This window comes from Geotrypetes seraphini, chromosome 7 (assembly GCF_902459505.1).
Source record: "Geotrypetes seraphini chromosome 7, aGeoSer1.1, whole genome shotgun sequence".
NCBI classification, from domain to species: Eukaryota; Metazoa; Chordata; class Amphibia; order Gymnophiona; family Dermophiidae; genus Geotrypetes; species Geotrypetes seraphini.
This window is the reverse complement of record NC_047090.1, coordinates 18,214,020-18,234,407: the sequence shown is the minus strand read 5'-3', so window position 1 is coordinate 18,234,407 and position 20,388 is coordinate 18,214,020. Positions and strand designations below refer to the sequence as shown.

The 20,388-nt window shown below is 44.3% G+C and overlaps 1 protein-coding gene across 8 annotated transcripts in view; it reads right to left on the bottom strand.

Annotated features, from left to right (window-relative positions):
* The window catches only part of FOXM1 (forkhead box M1), a 104,030-nt gene that overhangs the window by 64,694 nt on the left and 18,948 nt on the right, over nucleotides 1-20,388 (bottom strand). For 6 of the 8 annotated variants that reach the window (XM_033952415.1, XM_033952416.1, XM_033952411.1 and 3 more), the window contains exon 3: nucleotides 15,448-16,041. In XM_033952415.1, the coding sequence (XP_033808306.1) occupies nucleotides 15,448-15,994 (547 nt within the window). In that variant the 5' untranslated portion in view covers nucleotides 15,995-16,041. Of the gene's footprint in view, nucleotides 1-15,447; nucleotides 16,042-16,468; nucleotides 16,531-20,388 lie in introns of those variants that run through there. The other 2 variants (XM_033952413.1, XM_033952417.1) reach the window with 2 other exon arrangements.

The following is a 20,388-nucleotide window of genomic DNA, read 5'->3' as shown; positions in this document are numbered from 1 at the left end:
AGGATGCCTAAGTGAATCGCTGTGCTGCTGCAGGCAAGTACTAAGAGCTACCGGGAGGGGAGCGGAGGGAAGGAGAGGAAGCCACTGTTTGATCCTGGGAAGCTGATGGACAAGGGAAAATAAAGGGAAAGCTGCTACTGGAACTGGAGGGAGGGAGAAGGAGAGATGCTGCTGGGAGGGGAGAAGGGAAAGGGAAGAGAGTTACTTCTGGACAGGGGAGGAGGAAAAAAAACCAGCAGGGAGATTAGAGGAGGGGACAGAGTCAGGATGGAATGGAGAGCTCAGATGAGGAATGAGAAAGTAGAGAGAGACTGATGCTGGGAAGGGGGTCAGCAGAAAAATAAGGAAAGAGAGGGACAAAGATGCTAGATTTGGTGTAGGAGAGATAAAAATGAAGAGAGCATTGAAGCTGGAATGAATCATGTAAAAAGGAGACAGGGGGCACAGGCTGGATGGAAAGGGAAGAGGGGCATAGAAAGAAGGCAGATAACATATGGAAGGTGGAGATGCTGGATTGAAGAGATAGAGAGGGCAGACACTGGAAGGAAGAGAGTGAAAAGAAGATGAAAGCAGAAACCAGAGATGACAAAAGGTAGAAAAAATAATTTTATTTCTATATTGTGATTAGAATATATCAAATTTGAAATATGCGTCCTGCTAGAGCTGGTGTTAGATATAACTGGGGACTGCAAAGCCCAGGCAGTGCTTCTTTAGCTTCCAGCTGGCTTAGAGCTCTCTCTGACCAGGGGGCAGTTGTCCTAATTGCACTCCCCTAACACTATTCCTGTCATGTATGACTGCAGTATTCTGTTAGTATGATATTTCTGTGTAACATTCTGTAATAATCTGACTTATTCAGTTTTCTTAATAGTAGAGGGGATATATGTGAAGGGAAGGGGAGACCGGAGTTTTGTTGAGCCTTGCTCTGTATTATTTGTATTTATAAAATGACTATTGTACAGAATATTGTTTCTTTTTATACTTTAATAAAACATATTCAATATAAAATTATAACTATTTGAGGCTTGTGCGGATGGGATCAGATGGTTTGCGAGGACCAAGCTTGTGGGGCAGGGCAGAGACGTTTTTTAAAAATTTCAGTCTTAGTAGTTTGCCGGTTCACAAAATAATTCTTTTATTTTCACCGGTCCATAGGTGTAAAAAGGTTAAAGAACAGTGCTCTACTTACTAGCGGACAAACCTGGGGTGAGCAAACTCCCAAGGGAACAGTCCCTGAGCTCCATCTGAAGCGCAGGCTGTCCAGTGGGCTTGCCGATAAGCAGTGAACTCTCTAGAACCCCCTAGAGCAGACTTTTTCCCCAAAGGTCTGTGATCTTCCACAGTCAAAGACGTCCCCACATTTGTTGAAATTTTCAGCAAAATATTATATTACATATCAAAATAAGAATTTTTTTTTTTAAGCCAAAACAGCTGTTAGAATTTGAGGCGAAAGAACGGCTGGTAACTATAGCTGATGATGTATGACTTGCCATATACTGAACATACCGGCCGCAAGATGTCTTGAATATTGCTGCTACTCGTATGATTACCTTTACTTAATACTTTATGTTTCCTGTTGATCTCTCTTAATACTTTTTCTATGTTCTTTATTGTTAAGAAGTTTTGATCTGATTCAAGTTGTAATTATCAAACTTGATTGTAAAACTGAATATGTTATAAATAAAGAATTTTTAAAAAAGCATGCCCCCACAGGAAACCTCCACAGCACGAGGGCAAAAACCGCAAACACAAAATACTGAAGATATGCAAAATTAAAACATGAGCTGAAAAGACAAGCTCCTACAGCCTGGCTTGTATGAAGACAGACTGAGGAACTGAGGCACTGACACAGTGATGAGGTATGAGGGGGGAAGGGGTTTTAAAGTCTCTGAAATTTTGAGGCTTCCTACAAAATCATGGCGGATAGATGGAAATAACTCACTGGTCATGGAAAATAAAACGGGATTGTACAAGAACCTTCGGGTAGTCAATACCTTTGAGAGAAATCCTGTAGGAAGCTTCATTTGCAAAAAATGTGTAAAAAAAAAAAAAAAAAAGCAGACAGAGAAGAGGGAAGGGGTACAGGGATACTCCCTGAGAAACATGTCTAATCTGCTCATATTATTAAACAGCTTAACAAATATCAAACATTTGGAAAACAGAACAAACAATCAAACAATGAACAATTAGAACTCAACCTGCATTAACAGTGTGGGAGTATGGAACATATACACGAACAACAAAATATTCACGGATCGTATTCTTGCTAAGGCTGGACAAAGAAACAAGAAGTCCAACTTACCAGTACTTATTGAAGCAGACAGCAAGTGAATCAGTATCTCCCAGGGCAGGCTTCAGGAATAGAGCGAGGGTTTACAAGAAAGACAATTAACGAGCTAAGAACCTAATCTTTACTTGTTGTATAACACCCATTCTATTCCCAAACCTTTGGGAGATAAAGCAGTCTCTCAAACTTAGGGTGGGACCAATGAACTTGGAAAAAATAAGTACACTCTGGAGGAGAGGAGGGACAGTGGAGATATGATACAAACATTTAAATACTTAAAAGGCATTAATATAGAACCAAATGTTTTCCAGAGAAGAAAAAATGGTAAAACTAAAGGGCATAATTTAAGGTTACAGGGAGGAAGACTTAGGAGCAATGTTTGGAAATTCTTCCTCACGGAAAGGGTGGTAAATGACTGGAATGCCCTCACGAGGGAAGTGGTGGAGAGAAAAATGGTGATGGAATTAAAAAAAGTGCGAGATAAAAATAGAGGATCTTTAATTAGAAAACGAAGGATGTAATTTAAGAACTAAGGCCAGTTTTGGACAGACCTGCACGGTCTGTGTCCCATGGGGTGGGCATAAATGGGAACTCCATTAATATGGAACATGAGGATGTTACTGGCTAGACTTTACAGTAGATATCCTGCAAATGAGATGGTTGGATAGGCTAGAGCAGTGGTCTCACACAGCCCGAGGGCTACATGCAGCCCGCCAGGTACTATTTGGAGACCCTTGGTATGTTTATCATAATCACAAAAGTAAAATAAAACAGTTTCTCGATTATATGTCTCTTTAGCTATAAATTACAATATTATTATTATTAAGACTTAGCCAAAAGGAAAGATTTATAAACTATAAAGAGTTTTACCTCATGCAAAATTGTCATTTCTTTAATAAGACATTAACTATTCTTTATGAGGCCCTCCAAGTACCTATAAATCCAAAATGTGGCCCTGCAAAGGGCTTGAGTTTGAGACCACTGGGCTAGAGTGAGCTTGGACAGCAACTTCAGCATTTGGAACCTAGGACAATACCAGACTTTACAGTCTATGGCCCAGAAATATCAAAGAAGAGACAAGTTAACCTAATCATTTATTTTTTAAATGGGTATAACTTATGGGCAAACTCCCATAAGTTTCTGTGTGGCTTTATGTGCCGTCATTTACTATGTTACTATGAGTTTGTACCTGTGACAGGAGAATACCCGGCCAACGAGGGTCAGGGAGGACTTGGAGGAAGAGAACTCTGTAGAGACCAGAAGTGCCTAGAGGATGTGTCTTATAAATGTTTTAACTATTGTGTTTTAGAAGAACCTAGAAAAGAAGTATTTGGGGGAGTTGAGAGGTGACTGGTAATGACCGCTTGGCCTGATCACATCATCACAGTACCACTCCCACAGAATCTCTCGCATCCACAGATTTGTTATCTCCACCCATTTCTCCATAAATGCTGAAAGCCTCCCTCCAATGCGGGAATCTCGGCCACCAGCTTGGCATCATAACTGCTTCTTTGAAGCAGGGGCAGAATGGGCTCCTAATGACTGTGGGCACCTAGCCCCTCCAAATCATTGTCTGGCATTCTGAAATGGAATCTAGCCTGAGGAACCTCCAGAATATTGGTAGTATTGCCTGGATGCACAAAATGTAATGCACCCCAATCCCTGAGAGGATTGAGGCCTGCTGTCTGGCAAGGATTTTGGTTTACAATATTGTACACTGGCCATAAGGTCAATAAGGTCTTTACCAAAAAGAAGATCTTTGTCTAAAATAGTGCAACTTGAAGCGATAGGCTCAAGTGACAAATGCCGCCACTGCAGCCTCTTTCAAAGCAGAGACCAAAGTCAAAAATCCTTTTGAGAACAAAATCAATCCTGCGGTGTTGGATGTCCTTCAAAACTACACCGCCTTCACTGGGAAGAGAGGTGCACTTGGTAACTTGCACCATCATAAAATCCACCTTTGGGGGGGGGAACATTAGAGCTTGGCCATAGCCTTGGCCACCCGCAGTGGTCCGTCCAACATCTCCCAGTGATCCATAAGAATTTTTGTGATGTCTGAATTAGAGAGTTGCGCGGGGACAGAAATCCCACCCGTCCCCGCCAAAGTCCCACCCGTCCCCGTGAGGAATCCCTCCGTCCCCACCCGTCCCCGCGAGGAATCCCCTCCGTCCCCGCCCGTCCCTATAAACTTCAGAAATAGTTATTTCATTTAATTATGCTACTGAATTAAAGGCTCTGGTAGAAACCCATTTACAAATAAGCAAAAAGACTTTATTAATTTGGAAATATTAATTGGGAAGAATACATACTTTGTAAACGGGTTTCTACCAGAGCCTCTTTTGTTTATAAATTTTAACAACACAACTAATATACTACTTTATCCTAAAGCAAAAAAAAAAAAAGAACTAGAATTCTTTTCCTACCTTTGTTGCCTGGTTTCTGCTTTCCTCATGTTCTCATTCAGTTCCTTCCATCCACTGTCTCTCTTCCTTCTGCGACTTCCATTTGCTCTGTTACTGTGCCTCTCCCTTTCTCCCCCCTTCCAAATTGGTCTGGCACCCATCTTCTTCCCTCCGCTCCCCCCCCTAGTCTGGCATCTCTGTCTTCTTCCCTGCCAGCATCTTCTCCCCACTCTATCTTCCCCATTTCCTTTCAGCGTCCTTCTCCCTCCCATCTTCCCCATGTCCTGTCAGCGTCCTACTCCCCCTCTGTCTTCCCCATGTCCTTTCAGTGTCCTTCTCCCCCCCTGTCTTCCCCATGTCCTTTCAGTGTCCTTCTCCCCCCTCTGTCTTCCCCATGTCCTTTCAGTGTCCTTCTCCCCCCTCTGTCTTCCCCATGTCCTTTCAGTGTCCTTCTCCCCCCTCTGTCTTCCCCATGTCCTTTCAGTGTCCTTCTCCCCCCTCTGTCTTCCCCATGTCTTTTCAGCGTCCTTCTCCACGCCCCCGTCTTCCCCATGCCCTGTCAGCGTCCTTCTCCCCCTTCTGTCTTCCACAAGTGCTTTCAGTGTCCTTCCCCCCCGTCTTCCCCATGGCCTTTCAGCGTCTTTCTCCACCCCTTTGTCCTCCCCAGTGCTTTCAGCGTCCTTATCCCCCGCCCCGGGTGCAGCACAGCCGACCAGGTCCCCTTACTTTTGTGGCGCTTCCCCGACCGACCGACAACAGCCCCGGTCTGACAAACCTCCCTGCCCTTAACCGCGAATCTAAATTTCCTTCCGTTCGCTCTGTGCTGCAAGCAGATCAGGTAGGGAGAAAAGCCACGCGACTTAGTACATCCAGCCCCGCAGGAACCCCGCGACCCTCGGAGGCGTCCCCATGGGATCCCTGCGACTCTAGGGGGTGTCCCCATGGGTCCCGCGGGATTCCCGTCGTCCCCGTTCCCATGCAGCTCTCTAGTCTGAATGCGATGGAAAACAGAAGACTGCATCTTCGGGTGCTACTCATAAGTGAGCAATGAGTAGACAATGCCGAGGAGCCTCCAACTTCATCTCCTGGAGGGATCCAGAGATCATCACTATCAGCGCCGATGGTTTAAACAATCTGCGCATAGTGGGGTCCTCACCAAGATCTGAAGCGTCCTCCAGATATGAGTTCTGTGGCTGCAGTATCATCCACTGTAGAAGTTCCTGCCAGGGAAAGTAAACACATAAAAATAGAATCTTGATCATCTGAGTCACCTGCAGGACTTGTGCTCTTGGGATTCTGGAGGGGGGGGGGGGACCAGTGCTAGCAGAGCCACAATACTAAATGGATTCATGGGGTCCTTGTTAATCAATCAGATAAGCCTGAAACTTCTTCATAAATTCAGGGAGGGAATCTGCCCTTGAGGAGCAGAGGGCCCATGTGATGCCTGTTTTGTATTTTTTTTGTTTTACCTGCGCCCTGGCTCAAATTTTGACTCTTTGCTTGGATGGACTGGGTCCCAGAAACTTCCGAGGGGACTAAAGTAGCAACTCCCATCCTACCCTCAAGAGCCGCACATCACGAGGCACACATATGTTCCTCAGACTGCTATTCACCACAAATAGGGCATGAATCCGAAGTAGCCTAACCTAAGGAGTCCATCCTACCTGTTCTCAATCAAAAAAAGAGGTGTTTTAAGGCAATTAGAAGCTTTAAATTTCAAATTGGGAAATCCAAGATGGCCACCACAGCAATAATTGTAGCACCAAAAATGGCCCGGGGAAGCCACACAGAAAAATAATGATTTTGGGATTTTTGAGGTGGGGGAACCTAGCACTAGCTGCAGAAACCACCAAAAATCAATTTTAAGGACCCCCCTCCCAAAAAAATACAAAAAACGATCTTCCAGGCAGCCTGCTACTTACTCTGCTGTTCTAGGAGCTACATAATGGAGCTTACAGGGAAATCCTCTGCCTCAACAAGCCTGAAATCTGGACTGCTTGCATGTGCTGACTGCATCTTAGGCCCAAAGCACCGGTCAGAGACCTTAATTCCCCTCTGGAACCCGCACACACTAATGCGGAGAGAACTGCAAGCAGGAAAGTTACCATAGAGCCTGTGCTCAAATCCATAGTGGACGATCCTGGGGTAAGCTATGCTGTTAAGGGAATGGTGCCTGAGCTCCTAAACTGTTAATGCAGGCTGTCCAAGTAGGTGCCTACCCCTTGGAAGCAGACCCTCTGTCACAGAGTCTGCACTTTCCCTCAAGGGGATTCTCTGCAGCACAAAAAAAGAAGCCTTGCGAAAGAGCAGAAAATGCTGGATTTAAAGAAAAATAAACAAGAGCAGAAAAGACAAGTTCCTTCTGTCTTGCTTGTAGGAAGACAACTGAGAGCCCATAGGCAAGTATGCAAATGAAGCTTCCTACAAGATGAAGTGTCTAATTGTGTTGTATATCTCTTTCCAGGGTCAAGGAAAGCCTCTAATTCCTTCCAGTTACCATTGGAAACAACTGCAAGGGGGCGAAGTTTTGTAAGACAAAAGTGTATATTTACTAAAATGCAACATACAGTAATATGTGGTATTTACTGTATTTTAACTGGGCCTTATTCCAGAAGAGAACTACTAATATCTACCAGAAACCTTGGGCTAGCATAATGTAGGTATCCAGAACAGTTTCTCAAATTTAACATTTAAAGATGGAAAAATTGAGTCTTACCTGATAATTTCTCCCCTTTAGTTCTACCAGACCAGTCCAGGCTATTGTAAGCAGTTACATCAGTCACCAAGCGGATGGAAACAGAAAAAGAAAGTTTTTATGATTCACCCTTTAAGCGTATTGTGTAGCCATAGAATAGCTTGGTAAGACTAACCGAAAGAAAATTATTAGTAAGACATAATTTTTTCTTCCTTCGCATCCTTACCAGACCAGTCCAGACCACTGGGATATAGCAAAGCAGTGCCCATATAGTATGGAACTAGAAAACTAAATAATTATAGCTGAGCAACACAAAGAACCAAGCAGAAATGACACCCCAGAGTGACTATAAATATCAAAGACTTGTCAGAAAAGAAATCAACCAAATACTACTAAAGAATCTAGGTAAATGCATTGACCAGGATACTATACCACTCAGTTGAACTGAACAGAATGTGGAATACTGGGATCTTAAGTGACCTGAGATGAAATTAAGGAAAAACAGCACTGGAGACAGTAAAAGCCATGCCACTGAGCGGAAACCATGGCTGATTGAACTATGTCACTATGTCATAGTGCTGGTTGGCGAAGGAAAAGATAAAAGACCAATTGGAACTATGAAGCTCTTAGTTTATTTGATACTAGTCATTAAGCCCGTTACATTAACGGGTGCTAGAATACTGTTCACCCTCTATGTTGCCTCTTCCATTCACTGCCCTCTCTTCTCTTTCCATCCAGTGTCCGCCCCCTCTCTCTCTGTCCCATATGGCCTCTCTCCATCTCCTCTTTCCTTTTCCCTTGGTCTGGCATACCTTCCTCCTTCCCTCCATGCCCTGCCATCTGTTCTTCCCTCCAAGCCATTCTCTCCCCCTCTGCTCACTTTCCTCCAACTACTTCATCGGGCAACAGCAGCATTCACAATTCATTGCTGTTGCTGGCTTCAGGTATTCCTCTCTGGCGGGTCCTGTGTTCATGAAAACAGGAAGTAGGCAGGACCGGCCAGAGAGGAAGGCCTGAAGCCGCAACAGCAGCGAATTGTAAATGCTGCTGCTGCCTGAAGTACCTGAGGCAGATGGTTCTCTCCCCTCCCAGCCCAACCCCCGCTGACTCTGCGATCCTCCCGGCGAGATGACTTTAATAACAAACCTCCCTCCAGCGTTGGCAGCCGCAGCACGCTAAACAGGCTGGTTCGCGGCTTTCTTCTGCCGTTGAGTCTCTGTCGCGTCATTGATGACATCATTAGTGACGCGGCAGAGGGACTCAACTGCAGGAGAAAGTCGCGAAGCAGCCTGTTTAACGTGCTGCGGCTGCCAACGCTGGAGGGAGGTTTGTACCGGTATGTGCAGAAGCGATATGTCTCTCCCCCTCCAGTACCTGTGCAGCACTTTGCTGCGGTGCATCCTCCCATCCTGAGTCTGTTTCTCCCGCTTTGTCTAGCCGCCGCATACGCACTCTGGCCACGGACCTACAGATCAGGGATTACAGATCACGCAGGTCTGAGTGCGCATGCGCGGCTAGCGTTTTATTATATAGGATACCACAAATTTAAACAAAAGTAAAATCTAAGCAATTTACAATAAAATAGTAGGGGAAGAGAACAATAGACATACCAGGACAAATGAAATAAATCGCATAAGTACAAGAGGAAAGCAGAAAAGGGAAGAATTACAAATTATATAGGGTTGTGGGAAAAGTTAACAATTGATTTTTTTAAAATGGGGGGGAAAATGTCTCCTCTGCTAAAAGAAGAGCTAGAAACAATTGCGGAAAACCTGACTATAGAAGTGAGGGTCAGGTATTATCAGAAAGTGAATCAAATGCCAAAGTGTAGTAGTAAGCTTTTAGTTGGGACTTGAAAGCATTAAAGGACTGTTCTGACCTAAGATAGAATGGAAGGGAGTTCCATAACGTCAGAGCTATGACAGAGAAACATGATTTTCTGTGGATATCTGTAGGAAGGAATAACCAGAAGGTTTTGCTGACTTGTTTGGCATGTCCTCCCAGGGGCATAAGGCACCAAAAAAAAATAGCTAGAATTAAGGAAGCCTTGACATTTTAAGAACATAAGAACATAAGCAGTGCCTCCGCCGGGTCAGACCACAGGTCCATCCTGCCCAGCAGTCCGCTCCCGCGGCGGCCCAAACAGGTCACGACCTGTCTGTATCACCAGAAGGGGCTCCCTTGCCACCTTGGTTTCTCATTTAAGTCCTGTCTTCCTATCGAAGTCCTAACCCTCCGGTCTTGCACATGCACGACCTGGTTTGGTTTCTATACTCATTACCTGATTAGCTTTCTATACTTGTGTTACATCCCAGCTCCTCCCTCAGTATCCCATGATCCCTTTATCCTTCAGGAATCCGTCCAATCCCTGTTTGAATCCCTGTACCGTACTCTGCCTGATCACTTCCTCTGGTAGCGCATTCCAAGTGTCCACGATCCTTTGGGTGAAAAAAAACTTCCTTGCGTTTGTTTTGAACCTATCTCCCTTCAGTTTCTCCGAATGCCCCCTCGTACCTGTTGTCCCCTTCAGTCTGAAGAATCTGTCCCTATCCACCCTCTCTATGCCCCTCATGATCTTGAAGGTCTGTATCATATATTAAAGTTGGAATCTTGAAAGTAATTGAAAGGATGTGTTCTGACTTTAGGAGTGGGGTGACATGATCATACTTTAAAAGGCTGCATCCGCTGACCAGCCTTGGAGCCACAAAGAATGCCTGGCCACTACACTAAGGGCCATAGTCTTAGAAGTACAAAGCAGGTCATAAACAGCATCTGTGAGAAACGAAGAGCTCATTTCCAGTTTGGCAGCTTCCTGATCCACCAGACTTCAAGCATCAGAGTCTCTGTCAAGAATTCGCTTGGTCAACAAAATCAGGCCCTGGCCACCAATCTGCCACAAATGGCAGCCTGCACTGCCAGCGCCACCACATCAAAGTTCTGCTTTAGAAGAGCCTGAATTACCTCTCTGATGTCCTACCTCCACCTGCTGGTAGGTGCAGAGCAGTGAGCAGCTCTCTGAAATTGGAATCCCAGACATTGCGCTACAACGGTTCACCTTTCCTGAATAACAGATCCCAAAGCATTCTGCTCAACGTCATGCTAGTGAAACCATTTAAATACAGTGTTCCTGCTGAACCACAACGTACGCAGGTAAGGCTAATCTCAGGGCACTGGTCTTTGACCTAAGGGCCGCCGCGCGAGCGGACTGCTGGACACGATGGACCACTGCTCTGACCCAGCAGCGGCAATTCTTATGTTCTTGTGTACATTAGGCCTGTCTTAGATATAGCCCATAAATATCAAATACAGATTCATTCCTTCACGGATGACATCCAACTGTACATAAGAACATAAGCAATGCCTCCGCTGGGTCAGACCTGAGGTCCATCGTGCCCAGCAGTCCACTCACCATTGTGCCCAGCAGTCCGCTCACCTGTGTAGTAATCCTCTATATATACCCCTCTATCCCTTTTTCCAGCAGGAAATTGTTCAATCCTTTCTTAAACCCCAGTACCGTTCTCTGTCCAATACGTCCTCTGGAAGCGCATTCCAGGTGTCCACCACATGTTGGGTAAAGAAGAACTTGCTGGCATTTGTTTTGAATCTGTCCCCTTTCAACTTTTCCGAATGCCCTCTTGTTCTTTTATTTTTTGAAAGTTTGAAGAATTTGTCCCTCTCTACTCTCTCTATGCCCTTCATGATCTTGTATGTCTCTATCATATCCCCTCTAAGTCTCCTCTTCTTGACTAGCCAATTTCTCTCTCTCGTGTGGTATTCCTCTGTGGGTGACTTCTTTGAGGTCATCTGCTTGTTGTTCTCCCTTCCATGTTGGTGTAACTTCATCTTCCATCTGAAGTTCGTCCTCTTCCACCCTCCTCCTGTATGCTTCCTCAATGAATTTCTCGAGTTCCCTGACTTCCTCCTCGATGTGTCTCTCACTCCTGAAGTCCTCAGCTGGCCTGATTGGGTCCTCTGTGGTGTAAAGTCCTTCTAGCTCCTGTATCTTGCCCCCTAGTCACTTGACTTCCTTCTTCAAGCTTTTCAGCTCCTGACACCGACCGCATACATATGACTGTCTCCCCGAGGGGAGGTAGTCATACATATGACAGTCTGTGCAGAACACTGGAAAGCTCATCTTCTGGTTTCCCTCTGCTTCCATTGTCATTCCTAATTTAAGATAACAGTTAAGGTTATGTGTTCCTTCTGTGCCTACTTCCTTCTGCGCCTGCTTCTTGTCTTGCAGCCTTCTTCTTGTGAGTGCTGCCTTTGCTCTACCTTACCTTACTATTGCTTGTGTGTTTGTCCCTTCTGTGCTTGCTTCTTACCTTGCTGCCTTCTTCTTGTGTGTGCTGCTTTCGCATTACCTTACCTTACTTTTGCTTTTGTGTTTGTCCCTTCTGTGCTTGCTTCTTACCTTGCTGCCTTCTTCTTGTGTGTGCTGCCTTCGCTCTACCTTACCTTATTGTTGCTTGTGTGTTTTCATTCCTTCTGCACCTGCTTCTTCCTTACCTTCTGTGCTCCTGTGCTTGCCGCTTCCTTACCTTTCAGTCCTTCCCTTCCCTGGTGCTCTTGTGTGCAGTGACTTGGCACTTCTTGAGGCCCTTCGCAAAGGCGCTCTCACTAAGGCGAGCGCCTTTGCCGCGTGCTGAACAGCTGTGCGCCGTTGGTTCCTCCCCTTTTAAGGGGGAGCTCGGCTCTGGCTCTAACGCGGTGGGGGTGGGCGGAGCGAACTCTCGCCTCTGCCCCAAGCTGCTGTTCTTATCTGGCTTCTGTCCACTCCTTTCTGCTTTTTCTATCTGCCTCCCTTAGTGCTCCTTTCCGATGCTTCTCCTTCCTCCGTTCAGCACCACATGTGCTGCGTTGGCTCCTCCCCTTTTAAGGGGGAGTTCCACTAGGAAAAGCCCATGACGCCTAGATTGCAAAACTCCTAAACTGTCCCTCGGAAATAAAAAAACTGGATATCCATCAACAAATTATAACTAAACGCCTCCAAGACAGAATTCTTTTGGATCCACAGAGAACCCTGCAACTGCACCCGTCCCTCGCTGTGCTGGGACTCTATAACTGCAAAAGACCAAACGTGCAACCTAGTAATACTCCTTGACTACAACCTGTTGCTTTCCTACTACTACTATTTATTATTTCTATAGCACTGAAAGGTGCACGCAGTGCTGTACATTTTAACATACAGTAGACAGTCCCTGCTCAGAAGAGCTTACAATTTAATTTAGACAGAACATTTCAGGGTTGGGGAGGTTATAGTGGTGGTATCTTCCTCATTTTACTACCTATGAAAACTCCAAAAACACAAGGAACTACTTTTTAGAGTCTGACTTCACCCAATTACTCTACGTCTTAGTACTCTCCCACATGGATTACTGTAATGTGCTATTCAACAGTCTCATGGCAAAGAACATATGTTTCCAGCATGTTCTAAATGTGGCGATCAGGCTTCTAAAACACCTCCGTGCCCACGACCCTGTCTCCAGTGTCAGCTCATTGGCTGCTCCTAGCCAAACGTTGTTTCTTCAAGGGCGTGATGATAGCGTTCAAATCCTTGCATGACATGGCACTGAGACACATGATGGCTAAGCTTCTTCCGTACCTGCCAAACCAGTCCCTCCACTCCCAGGATGAAATATACTTCATAACGCCCTCTAGTCATGCCCTTCAATTACAAACCGCCAGACGAAGTTCCTACTCCCACTTCATACCGAGCCACTGAAATCGACTGTCCCCGTAGATCAGATCCCTTGAAGGACTCCTCAACTTTAGGAAAACAATAAAAAAAAACAAAAAAAAACCCCACGTCACCTAACCCCCCCCCTGCCCTTGACCGATGGATTACAAAGAAATGTGTATAGATACCAGAACCAAGTATGTGTCATGTAAGGTAAACTTGTATTGTAAAATCTTGCACTGTAACTATGGCAAATCCAACTTGTAAACCGTCTATGTGTGTCAGTTAGGATAAAACTTGTACTGAAAGAATAACTATGGTAAATTGTAACCGGTAAACTGTATATTATGTATTTTAGAATTAGACCCCCTAGTATGTGTCAAGTTAGGAAAAAAAAATTTGTACTAAAATTAAGGCAAATTCAGTCCAAATCGTAACCTGTTAACTGTACGTGTTTAACAGGCCATTCTGAGCTCTTTGGAGACAATGAGTGAGTGAGAAAGAAAGAAAAAGAGAGAGAAAGAGAAAAAGAAAAAGAAAACCAGAGAAAGAGACTGCTTTCTCAATCTATCCTGACTTGGACAAAAATATAGGGGAGGCCCAATAGAGGAGAAACATAATAAAAGAAGTGATTAATCTAAAAGAAGTCAGAGAGAGCAATGCTGTAAACTGTGGAATGACCCAAGAAAAGCTTGTAAAAGCCACTAAATAACCGATATGTTCAGCATGGATAAGCAGGGGGTCAATGAAGACAGAATTCCCTTGTTTACAACAGAATGAACTGATGTCAAACAAAACTACTCCAACCAAGTATTTCATGTAACCAAGGACAGAAAAGGCTCACAAATATTTACATGAAGGACAAATAACAAGCAGCAACTGATAACAAGGCTCCTCCGAAATCAGGATCATCCTACCAATTTTCCTACCCTGTCAGAAAATGTCAAAATTAAAAATCTAAATAGTCCACAGCTTACCATCGGAAAATCCCCAGTCCTGGCATCTCAACTGATCAGGGATTCACCTGCCGCAAAAAGCTGAACCAGCAGGGCGATCCCCGATTAATCTCTCCCTCCCACCCACAGATGCCCTGTACCTTTGGAAAAATCATCAGGAGGCATGCCCACTGCCTCCTGCCGATAGGGCTGCCTCTTCAAAATGGTGCCCTTTCCCCATCCCAGTGCAACTTGGGATGCATTGAAAGGGGCCCAAAGCCAAGATGTACTGGAAGGAGGAAAGGCCACCATTTTGAAGAGGTGGCCCTATCAGCAGGAGGGAGTGGACTTCCCTCCTGCTAATTTTCTATCCAAAGGTATGGGGGAATATCAGGGGTGTGTGGAAAGGTATCAGGCTCTGCGAAAGGGCAAGAGGAAGATTAAACCTCTTTGGAGGGGGCTGGAGGGAGAAAAAAAAAGTATCTTTATCATCTGCAGCACTGAGGAGGGAAAGGGAGGGACTCGGCAGTACCAAAAATCACCCAGTACCAGATACACCTTGGGGCTTAAATTCCAGGAGTGCTACATTGGATTAGCTTGAAAGCCCCTGCAACACTGATACCCAGATGCTAGCTGGATAAAAGCTCCAAAAAGGAGGAACTGCATGGTCCGGTATGGCGGTATATAAAAATAAAGTTATTATCATCTACTTTGAGTTAGAAAAATATTGAACATTTTATGGATGTATCATACAGTTAAAGGTAAAATAAGAACTACTTTCTTTTTTTGTTACCATCAGCTGGCTAGTGGTCAAACTATTCCTAATGGTCTGGAAAGGAAGTGATGGCAGGATCTATTTTGCCCTCTCATCCAAACCTTCCTCCCCCCACCAATTTTCCTGATAACTAAACTAAGCCAACAGTGCTCAAAAAGCATCAAAGTTCAATACCAGTAAGAGCCCAGTAAAGGCACTGTTAATTTATCACTAGCTCAAAATCCACATCCAAAATAAACTTATGGCTAAATAATATATCATGACAGCGAGAATAAAGTTGAAGTCTTCACTCCAGTATGTACATACAGCACAAGTTTCCTGTACTGATGTTTTTGGCTCTTGCAAATATGGTTAATGCCAGATATACCAATAAAGAAAAAATCTGAGAGAAAAACCTATATATCATATGGATTCACAACATAAGGAGTATAGTTCAACAAAAAGAGAATCCACTAATTAAATATAGTATACTCAAATCATTTAGTTCAAACAATTATAAACTTATTAAATTAATCTATTTATTAAATAATTGTTTGAACTAAATGATTTGAGTATATTTGATTAGTGGATTCTCTTTTGTTGAACTAATGCCAGATATACCACAACAAACATTTTAAGACTCCCGCCACTTCCTCCCTTCAGTATGTGACATTCTGTTATGAATCTTACGTACTGCTTTGATCTTTACATCCTAGCATAGATTCTGACACAAAATGAGTTTCTGATGGCCACTGTCCCGTCTCTTTCATATCTTCGGGATCCTGCTCCACATTCTTCTCTACTTGACTACTTACTCCTTCTGCATCATCTTCATCAGTGTTAGCATGGTCTGTTTGGGAACAATGCTGGGATGCTGATGAGCATACAGATCTGGGGGAGCCACTGCAGCTGATTAGTATGAATTTGTTGGGCCCACTGGTGCCACTCTCTTTGCCCTTCGCAGTCAGGGCTTCAATGATGCTTTGGATATCTGCATGTTTCGGTATTATCACTACTTGTGTGTTGGACATGGTAGGATGGTTGACAATCTTTATCCCAGCTGGAAATTTCTGAGGACTGGGGTCTGTTCTTTCACTGATAGACTCATGGCTGGATGCCTCTTTCTGCACCCTTTCTGGCTGGTAATTAGCTACAACCTGGTCTGTAGTAGGAGCATCTCGCAGGGGAAGAGGTAATTTCCGTCTTCTGAGGATCAGGGGCCTGCGAGGGCTGGTCCTCATTATTGGTTTGTACAATCATTCTCCATTGAAAAATGTAAGAATAGACCCTGGGAAACACAGAAGAGCAGTATCATAGAAGCATCAACAAACAAGAAAGAAAACAGTTTCCATCACACTTAATATATGAAACAAGTTTTTATTTCTTGTATCATCTTTATAGACTGGATGCCACACTACCATTATGAACCTACATACCACTATACTCATTTGCAATGCCTGAACATAACACCAAGTATAATAATAGAACAACTATAAGTTTGAGAACAAGGAGTTTATTATACTTTAGGCCTAATGCAGAAATTGCTCCAGATTTATCAAAAATAATCCTCCAGTACCTTCGTTAAAAAGAATCACTGGGTCAAGATCAGTTTTTTCTATAAAGCAACGTGTGATAAATAAAAACATTTGGAACTAGAATTATCTAATTATAATTTTTCACCGGTGGTAGCATGGAAGGAAAAATTATATTCTTACTTGTTAATTTTCTTTCCTTTAGACACAGCAGATGAATTCAGAGACCAATGGGATAGCACATATCTACCAGCAGGCGGAGATAGAGAAACTGATTAACAGGTAGTCCTATTGGCTGGCACTCCTCCTGTATCTTCAGTATAGCTCCTTGCCCAAGCATCTGTAACCATCAATAGGCATAGCATGTAAAAAACTTCTTTCCCATAACAAATCTCAAAAGGCAATAATACAGAATACAACCATCAATAATAACAAACTTCGAAAGTTGCAAAAAGAAAAAAAAAAATGACAGACAATATCCAGAAAGGGTAGGGCTCTGGATTCATCTGCTGCTTCTAAAGGAAAGAAAATTAACAGGTAAGAACATAATTTTTCCTTCCTTAGCAACAGCAGCAGATGAATCCAGAGACCAATGGGATGTAGCAAAGCAATCCTCAATCTGGGTGGGAATCAAACGCCGCCTCCGCAACAACCGAAGCACCAAACGCATCTACCGCATGCGCCCCCACATCCAACCGGTAATGCTGTGATAAAGCACTCTCGGAAGACCAAGTAGTCACGAGACAAAACTCCTCCAAGGAAAAAACCTCTGGACAGAGCCCAAGAAGTAGCCCTCGCTCTGGCGGAATGGTCATGAAGTTCTTCCGCCAACCGCTTCCCTACTATCAAGCCAGCGTAAAGAATGTCCTCCTGGATCCATTGAGTGATGGAGGTTTTGGACGCCACCAAACATTTGAGGCGTACCTTGAAGAATAAAAAGGTGAACTAAACAACTAAAAGTCGATAGAAACCTAGCTCGCGGAGAACGCTACGCACTTTCAAAAAAATGCAGTGAATAAAAGCACGTCTCCCCATTTCTCCTCCCAGGAAGAAGGAAGGAAAAGTGAGAGTGTTATAAAAGAAAGGATGACACCTCCTTAGAAAGAAATTGTGGTACCGTCTGAAGATTTTGTAAATCAGAAATAGGAATCCCCGCCGAACAAGGCCTGCAACTCAGAAAACTGCCGAGCTAAAGCCATGGCCACAAGAAACCTCGTGTTCAACGGCACAGCCTTGTAGTGTCTCAAAAGACAAGGATGAAATGAAGCCTTCGGTAAACTGCGAAGAAGTACCTTAAGACTGTACTCCAGACAGAGTTTTCTAAGAGGTGTGCGAATATACCGTACTCCGTTTAGGAACTAAACTACATGAAGCTGAGAAGGAAGCGAAGAGCAAGATACCTAGCCTTTGTAACAAGCTAAGAATGGCACTTGAAGCTGAAGGGAATTGAACACTAAGCCCTTGGCAATACACTTGTGCCAAAAAAAGAACTCTGGAAGGGTGCAAATGTTGAGAAGTACCCAAGAAAAGAAAAACCTCCAAAAGGAAGAAGAAACACAGGTGAAGCTGTCTGTATCGCCTGGATAAGAGAAGAAACAACCTGCTTCGCATAACCCTTACACGTCAGCTATGACTTTTCAAAAGCTAGGTCGTAATACCAAAGTAGTATGAATATCCATGTTGATCGGACCCTAGGTGAGCAAATCCAGAGATACCAGGAAACTCAGCAGTTTGGCTGTCGAAAGACTCATCAGATCCGCATAGCAAGGATGGCATAGCCAATCCAGAGATTCTACAAATACTGTGCCCTGAAAGCGAGCTTGAGATGGCAAATCCAAGCCATCATCAGCCAGGGGAAAACACTGAAAAAAAAAGAAACCAGAGGAAAGAAAGAAGCCACGCTGCTCCCCCCTCTTGACTCCCACTCCCCGTGTCCACCGAAGAAGCTAGGAAGCTTAGAATTTCGAGATGAGGCCATGATGTCGAGTTCCAGGAGATCTCACTTCCATACAAAGAGCGGGAACGCCTCAGCCCAAATTCCCAATATTGTCACCGACGGTCTCAGGGCAATGGGTCCAGGACCGCCGGGACAAGGAATAGCTCTTGTGTGCCACTGCGGGCGACACAAGGAAAAAGAAAATAAGGTTAAGCGAAAGGACCCACAAACAAACCAGGTAAGTAAAAATCAAAACCAGGACTGGATTTATTCCTCAGAACAAAATAAACAGGTTGCTTCCCTCGTTTGTTCTTACACCAGTCCTCAAATAAGCAAAAATAAACTTTGTCAGGATTCTGAATTAAACAATAAAGTCCCAAAAACATTAGGGTTGGAATGACTAAATAGTCTCAAAGTTGTAAAATGTCATCAAGGGGTTTTGAACCCATAAACAAGGAACCTTATCTTTAAGCAAAGATGGGCTCTTCATGTAATCAAGAGTTCCAGCTTGTAAAGTTCCATCAAACAAAATAATTCAAAAACAAACAGTCTTTACTCCTATCTGGAAGACTTTAGCTTGTATCAGTGCAACGACACTGATCACTCCAGCAGCAGAAGTGCTGGGACAGGTGGTGTGCTCCATGTGGTAATATACTGCCAACAATTAGGCCCTCAATCCCACCTCATAAACGTAGGGCATACCCCACCACCTTAGCTTGCAAACAGTCACCCTTCCAAAAGGAAGAAAAAGAAAACTTTAAACTAAGATAGCATAAGTCCAGCACAGATTTTAACAAAAATCCTATCCTGCTTCAGACACAGCAGAAATAATAAAGAGCAACTTCAAAAATAGTCCCAACAGTAAACACAGTTATTTGTAATCCAACTAGGCCTTTCCAACACTTGACTTAACCCAGCACACCTCCATGGGTTGGACTCCGTTGTGCATCTCAGCAATTGGCTCCGGATCCAGTTCCATGGCTTGTGAGACTTCCGGTGGGTCGGTAGGTAGCTCTGCCCCAGCTTCTGTAAGCTCCATACATTCTGGCAATGGCTGGCCCTGCAGAGCTCCCAGCACTGAGCTTTGCAGCTGCTGCTGTCCCCAGCTTCTCCCTCTCTAGCAACTCAGACCGCTGGTTTAGGAGCTGGCAACCACGCCCCAAACCCTCAGGTGTAAAGGATATCCAGTTAGTTCCTCTGGGATAGCATGGGGAGGGGAAAACTGCAACTTAGCCCCCAGGCTCCCCCTACTGGAGACAGAAGGAAAGTCAGGTAAAATGCCAAACTGAGTTTTAACCTGCGCAGGCAGACAACTGTCTGCCCTTGAAAGGGGTCTAATTCTTGGGCCAGACCTAGCAGGCACAGTCTGCATATCACAATATCCAGGATGTAGAAGATTTCACTATTACTAACATTTGCACTTTCTAGAGCGTACACAGAGCTGTACACTGTAACCTACAATAAATGGGCCATGCTCAGAGTTCACGGGGAGAAAGTCTATCCAAACTCTTTTCCTGACCTGTAAAATGATCTGCCAACAGAAAAGGAAGATGATGGTCCACCCATTGAAGTACAACCTTAACTTTACTCGCCAACTGAGTACATCACCTACTGCCCAGGCTGTAGAGAAATATCACCATCACTGACTGACAAGACCTTCAGCGCTATTCTGGAAGAATGGTCTGAAGCTCCAGAAACGGTAGCCTGATAGGATCTGTAAGAATAAAGAAACTCTCCTAGGAAAAATCAAGGTTCGCAAAGTACAGAGGAGTATATTGGAACCGTGAAAACAGTACTAACTGCATGCCATGTGAGCGAAATACATATGCCCTTTAAAGTGAATACACGCTAGATGCAATCAAGATGCTGCATCTACCACCCCGTGGAAAACAACAGCATCCTAACAGTATCAGACAAAGCTCACATCGCTAATGAGAGCTTCAGGGATGAGGCTAACAGCCACATAGCGCTTGCTCCTCTGCTATGTGGCTGTTAGCCTCATCCCTGAAGCTCTCATTAGCGATGTGAGCTTTGTCCGATACCTGTTAGGATGCTGTTGTTTTGATAGAATAGGTAACTGGCTCCTGGTTAGAAGGAGCTGAATAGCCCTTCCTGTCTGGTCAGGGGGTCCATCTAGCATGTGCCATGAGAAGATGGTGACAGGAAA